This window comes from Chrysochloris asiatica, unplaced genomic scaffold, assembly GCF_000296735.1.
Source record: "Chrysochloris asiatica unplaced genomic scaffold, ChrAsi1.0 scaffold00020, whole genome shotgun sequence".
Lineage (NCBI taxonomy): Eukaryota > Metazoa > Chordata > Mammalia > Afrosoricida > Chrysochloridae > Chrysochloris > Chrysochloris asiatica.
In genome coordinates this window covers 16,311,672-16,323,657 of record NW_006408538.1, presented here as the reverse complement: position 1 = coordinate 16,323,657, position 11,986 = coordinate 16,311,672, and the positions used below count along the sequence as shown (strand labels likewise).

At 49.0% G+C, this 11,986-nt stretch overlaps 1 protein-coding gene across 1 annotated transcript; it reads right to left on the bottom strand.

Moving 5' to 3' along the window:
* Window positions 1-7,916: 7,916 nt before the first annotated feature.
* CHST3 (carbohydrate (chondroitin 6) sulfotransferase 3) lies at window positions 7,917-10,741 on the bottom strand. The gene is made up of 2 exons (XM_006835867.1): window positions 10,602-10,741; window positions 7,917-9,177 (listed from the first exon to the last, which is right to left on the bottom strand). The coding sequence occupies exons 1-2, from the start codon at window positions 10,739-10,741 to the stop codon at window positions 7,917-7,919; spliced, it is 1,401 nt and encodes a 466-aa protein (XP_006835930.1).
* Between the last annotated feature and the right edge of the window lie 1,245 nt (window positions 10,742-11,986).

Genomic DNA, 11,986 nt, shown 5'->3' with positions numbered 1-11,986 from the left:
TTAGCTTCTGTTTATCTTGGAATGTTTTGATTATACCGTCATATTTGATTGATAGCTTTGCTGGATAAAGGATTCTTGGTTGGCAATTTTTGTCTTTCAGGGTTTTATAAATGTTTCCTCATTGCCTTCTTGCTTGCATACAAGGTTGTATTCTTTCACCATACTTATTCAACCAGTATGCTGAGCAAATAATCCAAGAATCTGGGTTATATGAAGAAAATGTGACGTCAGAATTAGAAGAAAACTCATTAACAGCCTGCAATATGCAGATGAAACAACCTTGCTTGCTGAAAGTGAAGAGGACTTAAAATACTTACTGATGAAAATTAAAGATCACAGCCTTCGGTATGGATTGCATTTCAATGTAAAGAAAACAAAAATCCTCACCATTGGACCAATAAACAATATTCTTCTTGGATCAACCATCAACACTCATGGAAGCAGCAGTCAAGAAATCAAGCAACGTATTGCATTAGGCAAATCTGCTGCACAAGACGTTTTGAAAGTGTTGAAGAGCAAAGATGTCTGCTTGAGGACTAAGGTGCACCTGACCCATGCCATGGTATTTTCAATCACCTCATATGCATGTGAAAGCTGGACAGTGAATAAGATCATAGAAGGATTGATGTATTTGAGTTGTGTTGGAGGAGAATATTGAAAATACCATGGGCTGCCAAAAGAACCAACTGTGTTGAAAGAAGTGCAGCCAGAGTGCAGAAGTGTAGCCAGAGTGCTCCTTGGAGGCCAGGATGACCAAACTTTGTCTCTCATACTTCAGACATATTGTCAGGAGGGACCAGTCACTGGAGAAGGATATCATGTTTGGTAGAGTGGAAGGTCAGAGAAAAAGAGGAAGACCCCCAGCGAGATGGATTAGCAAAGTGGCAGCATCAATGGGCTTAAGTGTGGCAACAATTGTGAGGTTGGCCCAGGACTGGGCAGTGTTTCATTCTTTTGTGTATAGGGTTGCTATGAGTTGGTACTGACTCACACAGCAACTACTTCCAGAAGAAAATCAGCCATTGAAAGTCCTTTTCTCTTCCCCTGTCAGGCTATCTCCATCTCCAAATAAACCATTTACTCTCACACCCTTGTTTCAGAGTCTTTTCAAGTGAAGCCAGAAATCAGGATTTTCCATGAAATCCTTCATTTTAAAGTGTTGACCTCTAATGACAATTGTTACGTACCAAACCAAACACATACCCATGGGCCGCACATCCATCGGGCTGGTTAGTCTACAGGACTATGTGTGCATCTGGACCTGGTCCAACCTTGGGCATCCAGCTGAATTCTGGTGGTTGAGACTAGCAGTTGGCTGACTTGCTCCCCTGCATTGGCACGAGCATGCCACCGGCCCCATTGCTACTCTCCCTCCCTTCCTCTCTTCCCCATTCTTTTTTGGAGGGCAAGTCTCCCCTGTTGAATTTTTACTACCTGCCTATTCTTCCAATAAAGGACATAGCAACATTTAGTGAGGGTTTTTACTAGCTTTTAGTGGATCATCTCATCAGGGAACCTGTTTACTGATGGTAACCTCTGCCCAGCTGTTTTAGACACGGCTCTTTTAAGAACTACCCTAAGCTCTGGTTTCTCCAGTAAATAGTGCCTGGCCTGGTTCTCCATGATCCCCATTTTCTGTGAGGGCCACTTCATCTTTTAAGTAATGCCATTTTTTGTTATTTTTAAGTGCCATCGAGTCAATTCCGACCCATAGCGACCTTGTATAGGGTTTCCAAGGAGCAGCTGGTGAGCTTGAACCACCGACCTTGCAGTGCAAACGACTTTGCAGTCTGATGCATTAGCCCAAAGTGAGGCCCCAAAACTGGGGTACAGGTTAAGTTGTGGAAGCCAAGGACCAGGGGTTTCAGGAACCAGGAAGCTGTATCACTGTAGTTTTGCTGCCTGAGGGCAATGAACTCTTATCTGTGGTCCTCAAGTTTCCATAGGCCTGTCTCATCTCCTGGCCTACAGTTCATGTGACGATGGTTCAAAGGTGTGACGGAGCCCTTAGCTTTTTCTTTCTAAGCATTTCACCCACCATCATGTCTTGAAAATATTGTTTAATGCAAAAAAGGTTTCCACGATCAAAGAATCCCACTCATTGAAAATGGTTCTGGTCAACTTATGCAGTGCTGAGTCACACAAAGGGAAATAAGATTTCTCAGAGCCTCATGTGTCCTGTTATTTCCCAAGAGCTGTTTATGTGACCCCCATTCCCCCCCAGTCCTTCACAACACTTGGGCTGGCTGACCCCAGGGTTGGACCTGGCAGGGTTCTAGCCCAGGCCTCTGCTGATTAAACCACTACTTCCCTGGAATGAACCCCTGCTGTCACCTCCTTAGAGACCCGGTAGCATTTCAGCTCCTCCCCAGGTCAGGGAATTTAGGGTAGAAGAATCTCAAAGGGTCTGGGTGGGACATGAGGAAGAGATGGCTTCTGGTCTATGCTGGTGGCTGAGGAAGTGGTATATGTCCAGACTTGCCTGGCTCTATGATTGTTGTTAAATGATGTTGAGTCGGTTCCTCCTCATAATGACCCTATATAGGGTTTTTAAGGAACAACTGGTGGGTTTGAACCACCAACCTTGTGGTTAGCTGTCCCGTGCTTATCCTACAGTACCACACTAGCTCTATGATTAGGTACAATGTATTTCTCCAGGAGCTCATTTGTGGTAGGAAACCCAGCCCAGAATGAATCTAAATATATCTAGTCCTCAGAGTGGTAGCAACAGCAATGGCATCTGGGTGGGTGGGAAATTCTACACAGGTTGGGAACCTACTGTTCCAACTAGACAGTATTTTAAGGTTTGGGAGGGAAATGGTCTGAGCCTAAGTTAAATGCAGGGATACAGGGTTGGAGTTTAGGGGAAGGGACCCAACTCCCCAACAATGTTGTCTGACTACATCTGTGATTTCCCTATTGTCCCTGTTCCCTGCTGGCCCCACACCCACAAAGTCCTAGCCCATTGTCTTCCTTAGCCACAAAGAGAAGTATCTCTTTTCTCACTGGGAACACTATTTCCTCCATGTCTGGAGTCTAATTTGTATTAAAATTATTACAGTATTTGAAAGGATTCCATTAAATTTCCTAGCTGCAAGGGTCTTTAGTGTGTTGAGATTTTGTTAAAGACCAAATGAAATCTGAAGTGCTAACTCCAGTGCAAAGTAGATCAAGGCCCTTGCAGTTGCCTGTTGCCATCAACTCAGCCTCATGGCAACCCCATATGGAACTGTGTTCCCTCGGGTCTTTAGGGCGAATTTCCTAGCACATTGCCAGGCCTTTCTTCCAAGGCAGCTCTGGGTGGACCACCAACTTTTTGGTTAGTATCACCCAAGAACTACTTAAAGAGTTTTTTCTGGAACAATGGTTGTAAACTACTGATTATACTCTAAGGGCACTGGAGCACAGATGGGAATGACTTGCTCAAGGTCACATGGCCCTGTGATGCCTGGATACTTCTCTTTGAATTCGTTCTTACAGCTGTCTCCTCCATGCAGTTCCCCTCATCTCTGACATCTTGGTACCAAAAAGACCCAGTTCCTTTAACTGCAGGCCTTTTACCTCTCAGGAAGTGGGGGAGGGGCCTCCCCCAAGCTGTAACCCCTGGGCTGCAACTGTGTTTCTGTTCATAGCTGCTGAACAAATGTCAAAGAAAAGCAGACACGTTTCAGATTTTAGTCACTGCATGTTTTCATTTTTAAATTAAAGTCAAGTTCACCACCAGGTGATGGGTCACAAAGTTCACATTCTGTTCTGCAAAGCAGGCCCCAACTGGCGGTGGCTGCCAGCACTCTCAGAAGGGCAGTCCCCCGATTTCAGGAGACAGCAGATTATCTGTGGCCAAGACCACAGCGGGGATATTGGGACACTGACAACAAAGGGCCTGGGAGAAATGTGGGCAGTGCCAGAGGCCAAGCAGAATGACATGCTACACACGCACAAGGGTAGACACATATGTACATGCTGTGGCCATGTATGACCACGGAGGGGGTGTCCTGCACCACTGTGGCCACAACACAGGACTGAGGTCATGCAGGATCCACGAAGGAGCAAGTAAGCCAGGCAAACTTGTCCTGGAATATGACAGGTGGAGAAATCGGGAATGTCTAGTTCCAGCCCAGAGCTGGAGGACGCAGGTTTTCTGGGCCATTCTAGTTCAATATGGTACCGTCTGTAATATGAGCTAAGGCTTGTGACTACAGCACCATGTCTGTATCCCTGGAAACACATAATCCCATGCACAGTCATGGGAAGACAAAGGACATGAGATGAAGCCTCTTATTGTTCTTCAGACATCTGACGTTGCTAAGGCTTTTCATCCTTTTGAGGTACAGAGAAGTTTCCTCTATTCCTGAAACCGTGGCCAGCATTCAGAATGATCCTGGGCTTTCTCCCTCCTGTCTAGCTGGACCCACGTTCCCAGGCAGAGCAGTTCCTAGCAAGCATTCATGTGGCTGGAGGGGCAGGGTCCATGCTTGGCTAGGCAAGGCTGCGCGAGCCAAAGAATCTTCACAGACAAATCTTCTGACTTGGAGGCTCCTGGATTTCAGCAGAAGCTCCTTCATGCAGGAATCCTGCCCCCCCAGTGACTGTCCTCACAGTCATCCCAGTGTCTCTAGTCCACTCCAAGATTTAGAAACAAGGTCCAGAAGTGTAGCCAGGAATGGGCAACAAAGACAAGCTTGGAATGTTCTGAACTACTGAAATGGGCTGACCTAAAGAATCTTTTCCAACTAGAAAGAAAATGAATATACATTCCTTACAGAAGGAGCTTCTTGTCCTGCGGAGGCTGGTGGCCATGGTGGTGAGGCCTCAGTTGCTCCCTGCTCCAGGTGGTGGGCACTGTGAAGGGGAAGGCTCCTGGTGGAGCAGTAAGACCAGGAGAAATCAGAGCTGGAGAAGAAGGCAAAGTGCCCAGCTCTACCATCTTCCCCATGGCAACTCCCTCGCTGGAAAGCCCAGATGGCTGACCGATCATGTCCCATGGTGTTTAGAGTTAGTAGTGATCCCGACAATGTCCTTCCCCAAACCCTGAGGTTCTCAGAGCATTGCTGAGCCCCAGGGGAATACATTTTAAGGCAACACACACTTGAGTTGTGTCCTGTCTCAGACACCTGGGCAAAGGGCCCTAATGATGTATCTTCAAACCTACAAGAGAGAAACAAAGAAGACACAATATCCTGGGACCATCAAGACTAGGGGCTCTGGGTTTATCTCCCTATTGTATTCTGAATTGTCTTCAGATTTCCTTGTGGATATAGAGTGTGTGAATGGTTTCTATTATTTTGTCTTTCTTGATTTTGGTAAAGCTTTGAGTCCCTGCCAATAATAAAAGTATTTTCTATTTCTTTTTTATAAAATAAATAAAGTCAACTTGCAGTGTACAAAACATCAATGTCCTGAGAAGTTTCAAAAGGTCCATTCTTAGTATCATTCTCAGAGAACTGAGAGCCCCAGGGAGGAACAAGCCTACTGTCCAAAATGGGAGGTCCCCTAGGAAGAGCCTGTGTCGAGGCTCTTGGAGAACAGAGGAGGGGGCAGTGTGGGGGCTGGGGACGACAAGCCAGCACTCTGGTCTGCTAGAAAAGTCAGGCCTCACTCTGCTCAGGGTCAAGTTTTCACAGCTGGAATCCTTTTGACATTAAAGCCGCTCCCTGTACAATCTCTTCTTGGACTGTAAAACCCAGAGCAGAGACATCTTGAATGGCTGACGTTAGGAGTGACAGGGTCCAGCAGCTCCAGCATGCTGACTCTGACAAATCCCACAAGACGGCTACCATTCTCACCTTTTCAACCAGCAGCTGGATCCTGTACTCCTCTGGTGTCCACATTACTCAAACCAAAACTCAGCTCTCTGGACTTGACCGTGGCTCATATTTGATGGTAGGAGATGTCCAGAAAATCAGAAACAGCATTAGAATGGATTCCCTAAGCCCAAAGCCCTTTCTAAACTGTTATAGTTCCCTGCAAGGTCTGCACTGAGTTTTGGTCCAGGTTTGGGTGTGGGAGGTGGGGTTGGGCTTCCATTTTGAGGACATGTACTACTTGGCCAGAAGACCTCTGAGCCCCAAGGAAATTGGATTCTCTAGGGATTTTTGAGGCCTTTTCTCAGGGAGGGAATGAGGACAGCTGAGGGCTGGACACTCAGCAAGAACATTGGTGGTTTCTGAGATTCGTTCCACATGGTGTTCAAACAGAAAGGCCTGGGGGTACAGTGGCAGTGTGTGGCCCCTCAGATCCTTCTGGGGAAGTCTCTCCCCCCCTCTCCTCTTCCAGAAGTTCTCTGATGGCTTTCCCAGTCTCTCTCCCTCAGTCTAGACTGCCTTCCAAGGGGCACGCCTTTAAGAGAAAACCAAAATCACAGGCAACAAATCATAAATAACCTAAAAAAAAAACAACCTACACAAAACACCCAGCCCAGCTTGTTGTGCAAAACCCTTCCCAGGGCCCTAAAGGAGGAATTAGACACTGGCTGTAACCATGGCGACCAGCTGGCCGACCTCTGTCCACAGGAGAGTAGGCTGGCTTCTCAGGGAAGGAGGTATGCTGAAGTGACTTCCCCCCAAGTTCACATTGTACTTTCTTCCTGGCCTTTTCCCTGATGAAACCTGGTAGGAAATGGTAGGGTCATGGGCTGCCTTTCACCTCCAAGGACCCAGCTGTTTCAGCTAGTCATACTAGACACAGCCTTCAAATACAGACATGTTCTTGAAACTGACCAACCTAGGATTGGGCTTTTGGGCTCAACCATGTGAGGGTCAAAACATCCCATCTGTCAGCAACGAGAACATGCATGGGCCACAGAAAGTAGCCAAGTGAATCCAAGGTGGGCAGGGACACCGGACTCAGAGGTTTGGAGCCCACTGTTCATTCAGTTCAAACGGCTCAGGGAACTGGGTGGAACTCAGTCATTGCCCATGACCATGTCTTCTCCCCTCACCTCTTCCCCCAATTCTAAAACCGTAATCAAAGGCCCCTCTTTAGGTGTGTGGTACAGAGAGACCCTGTGGGCACAACGCTATGGACAGCTTGCCTGCATGTGTGTGGACTTGGGTTTTCATGAGGTTCTCATGTCTGTGAGTGAGGAGTGCACGCATGGACTTGTTTCTCTGTGTGTGTGTGTGCGTTTTAGCTCTTGACATGACTGATATTCATCAAGACACCCGCACAGTTATTAAACAAAAGAAAAACCTAGTTGTTGAGTTGATTTTGACTCATGGTAACCTCATGGATGACAGAGTAGAACTGTGCTCCATAGGGTTCCCAAGCGCTGATTGTTTGGACATTGATTGCCAGGCCTTTGAGACACCTCTGCATGAACTCCAGCCTCAAACCTTTCGGTTATCAGGCAAGTGTTAACCATCTGCCCACCATGGACTCCAGCACAGTGACACCAGTTATCTGTGTTGTACTAGTTAGTAAACAGTGACCCCCAAATGCCCCTCTTCTTGACTCCTTGGGCTGTCCTGGCTCGTTCTCCAAAGAACCAGCCAGAAACTAAACAGTTATCACTGGCCACTGCAGGAGGTCCCACAGTGCCTGGCTACAGCCCATCTTGCCTTTGGTTGCTCTGTTTGCACTCTTGCTTACAAGGCATGGGAGCATAGTGTGCATTAACGTGAGTTTCTGAGTGTGTGTGTACGGTAGGCTTGTCCTAGGCCCAGGCCTGCCTAGGCCTGCTCTGGAGCCTGCAGCCTTAAGGTCAGGTGTGGGCACTGTCCTGTTAGCAGGGAGAAATCCCAGAGCCCAGGCTGCAGTGGGAAAGCTAGCTGGCATGGGGCCTACTTCTAAAGCAGAGGGGCTTGGCCAGCTCACTGCACAGCTCCCGCCAACCGTTTGCCTGCCAGCCTCACTGCTGGTGTGGGAGTGAGGAAGGCAAGGCGGGACTTCCACAAGGAAGGGCACACCCCAGGCCCCTACGTGACCCAGAAGGTGCCTCGCTCCTCCAGCAGGCTGATAGAGCGGTTGGTGAGGGAGGCAGCGTCCTGAACCAGTTTATAGCCAAAGAGGCGCATGGCAGGGCCGCAGGCGGACTGCACCACCTGGGCCAGTTTGAAGGGCATGCTGAAGCGCCACTTCTCAAACTGCTCGGAGGAGTTCTTCTGCGTTGAGTAGATGCCGCTGCCGTCACTGGCCGCCTGGGTGTTCTTCTGGATCCAGTCTTCCACCTGCGGGGTCAGGGGGATGCCCGCAAAACGGTACATCTCGCGTGCCTTCTGCAGGGGCCAGCGCGCCACGTCCTCATAGCGCACCAGCAGGTAGCGGCCCCGTAGCCAGGAGGGCTGTCGCAGGCCCAGCTCAGCGGACAGGCGGATGTTCTCGCAGTTGCCTCGGAGCCGTTGCACCTCCTCCTCACTCAGCCGGTCCTGGCCCTGGGTGAGCCACTTCTTCCATGTCTCATACTTGCCAGCGAAGGCCACTATGCGAGAAGCCAGCACGGCCCGGGGGTCCCGCACTAGCTGGATGATGCGTAGGTCCAGCCGGGGATCTTCGGCTAGCGGCTGCAGGAATTCCAGCTGTCGGATGCGCACGGCCTTGAGGGCCATGTGCTCCTTGCGGCGGCAGGCCTCGGCGGCCAGAGTCACATTGAGGGGGCCACAGCGACGGTCCTTGCAGTGGTACTTCTCGAAGACCTTCTTGACAAAGGGTGTGCACACAGGCTCCTCACAGAGGGAGCGGCTGGAGCCGCGGCGGAACATGAAGGGCGTCAGGTGCTGCTCAGGTAAGGGGTTGATGAAGTGTTCCAGAATGTACAGGTCGCACAGGAAGAGCTGTTTGAGCACGTCGCGGTAGACCAGGGCCGAACCCGCCGCATTGGCACCTCCGGACTCAAAGGTCACTGTGCGCTCCACGTGCCACAGCGGCTCAAAGAGGTAGAAGATGTTGCCCTGCTGGTTGAAGAACTCCCCAACGAAGGAGGAGCCGGTGCGCGTGGTGGCCATGAGCAGCACGTGGCGCCGGGGCCAGGCCACCTTGGCTGGAGGGGACTTCTCCCCTTGAGCCTGCTCCACGCCCAGCTCCAGGCTGAAATTGCGCAGGCGACTCTGCAGCTGGGAGAAGGCAGAATCAAGCTCGCTCAGGGACAGAAGGGACACGTTCTCCGCCAAGACCAGGGCGGGATCCGTGCTGTTGGCATCTGCTAGAGCCTGGGGGATCAGCTTCAGCTTGTCCGATACCCTGTGAAGAGGAAGGCCAGCCAGTGACTGATGAGGTTTTGATGTCATGGGTGAGGATGAGCCTATGAAAACGCAGGTCCTGCTACTAACTATACCCCGGTGGGCAGGGCTGCCACGTGCAGGGAAGCCCCACTCAGAGACTGTACAGGCTGATACTCTAAACTGCTTCCCAGACTGGTCACCCCAGAAGCAGACTTGGAAGCAAAGATGTGAGATGAAGTAGTTTATTTGGGACAAGATCACAGGAAGAAGTAGGGAAATGAAGATGGGGAGGAAAAGAAGTCTATATAGAGTATGGTGCTACCAAGTAGGGTGCTCCTTTGGGTAAATAAGGCTCAGTCTGACTGGGGAACCCTGGGAGACAGTGTCAGGCAACAGGATTTGCTCCCCCAAGGGGTCAGGTATCCCACCTGAGAGGGCTGCTCTTAGAGGCATTTACTCCAGCACTATTGGTTTGGCAGGATGTGGGTGGAGAGAAAGCTTTCAGAGAAAACTTGCAGGAGGCTGCAGTAGGACCCTGCAGGATGCAGTTAGGGTACTGATAGCTAGCCATCTTGGTTGATGCTTTCTTGCAGGGTTTGTGCCTGAGAGGAGAGCAGGTCCAAGAACTCTTTCTATGTTCTCAGGCCCACTTGCAGGGACAGTGATGTACTGTCAACTCTAGGGAACAGTGTTCCCAGTATGGTCTATGTGAGTGGCACTCCCTGGGTGGAGCAGTTTACAACCTGTATAGCTGCACATGGCAGCCCTGACCACCAGGGTACCCATACCAGAACCTGCCTTTCCATGGGCTCACTCTCACCCATAGTAACATTGAGACAGGTTGCTGGTAATGTAAGGCAGTATTATAGGTCAAAAAGTAAATTGATAAACATAATTAGCCAGTAAGTACTGGTGTGGCACTGAAGGATAAGCACTGGACTGCTAACCACAAGGTTGGCAGTTCCAATCCACCAGCTGCTCCTTGAAGACCCTATAGAGAGTCACTATGAGTCGGAAATGACTCAATGACACTTAACAACAAGTACTGGCTTATACAAACTTCATCCAAGGCAGTGGGTTAAAAGTTTTAACATTTCACTGAATCTTGATAAGGCAGGCTCCATCCATAGTCACCTTTTACAAGAGGTCCTTAAGGTTCAAAAAGGTGAAGTAACTCACCTAGGAGCTCATGGTTGGAGGAGCCAGACTTAGGATTCCAATCAAGGCTACCTGAGTCCAGAGCTCAAGCTCCTACTACTGTGTAGCTCTGCCACCTTCTCCTCATAAGGACAACTGATGACCCACTGACTGAGACACAAGAAGACTAAGTAAGTCAAAGATGCTAAATGAGTGAATTTGCAGGTCCACATGGGCACCTAGAGTTGGCTCTCTGCCCCTACTTCATCCCACCTTGATGAGGAAGACTTGAATTGTGCCTCTTACCTTGATATAATTTTATTTTCCTTTTCAATGAAAACAAAAACTACCACCACAAAAGCCAGGAAAAGGGCATATTTGCTCCTCATCCTCAGGCTGTGCAGAAAGTCCCGGCAGTCCTGGGGCAAAATGAGTCCTTTATCCATGGGAAGAGGTGGTCTGCAGGGTCCTCAGCCAGTTGCAGGACTCAGCTCAGCAGCATTCCCTGGGAGCTGGTTCACTGACTTCAGGTGGAGGCACTCTAGTCCTGTGAAGAAGCAGGCAGTCAGAACACCCTTTATGGACACGAAACGAGGAGGATATTTCTCACCTAACCTGTAAAAACCAGAACCTCAGACCTACTCTTACCACCCATGATGCCCCAAAGACTTGAAATCAGACCAACTAAAATGCCAATTTTAGGAGTCCTGGTGTGGTGCTGTGGGCTAATGCATCTGACTGCAAAGTCGTTTAAACTGCAAGGTCGGTGGTTCAAGCATACCAGCTTCTCCTTGGAAACCCTATTCAGGGTCGTTATGGGTCAGAATCGACTCGACGGCACTTAACAACAACAACAAAATGCTAATGGACCTTTTAATTCATCCATTCCACCTCCACGAAATTATGCTATCAACACACTTGCTCACAGGTTGAAGGCACATACATGGAAAATAATGTTCCCTGCAGCATATATGTTTGTAATAACCCAAGACTAAAAATACTTCAGTAAAAATGATGGAGCATCCCTTGGAATCAATTAGTCCAGTGGACTAACGGAACACGTGAGCATCAGTCTCCATGACCCTGACACCTGAAGGACTAGACAGTGCCCAGCTACCACTACCAACTACTCTTAAAGGGACCATATTAAAAGGTCCCAGATACAGTGGGAGGCAATGCAGAGCAAAACTCAAGATTATTTTTAAAATTGGTTTACTTGTCAGAAAGAGACGGCAGGAACCCAAGACTATGGCCCTTGGTCAACCTTCAGGTCTGGAATGGAACTCACCCTTGTGAACCAATTTTCAGCTAATTAGTAGATGAATATACAAGGAGGCCAAGGAGCTCTGGCAGCATAGTGGTTACGAATTGGGCTGCGAACTTCAAGGTCAGCAGTTCAAAACTACCAGTTGTTCCGTGGGAGAAAGATGAGGCTTTCTGCTCCCGTAAAGACTTATAGCCTCGGAAACCCTGTACATGGTCTCTGTGAGTCAGAACCAACGCCACAGCACATAACAAAAACAACATCAATATAGGGAGGCCAGCAACACTAGTACCATATAGTCCCACACATTTCCCTAAGGACAAAGTTGAGAAAGATTGGGAAGGAGAGTGGAATGGAAATAGGAGCCACAGGGAGGAAGTGGGATAACTGCTGTTACATGGAAGGGGCTGCAATCACTGAGATGAAA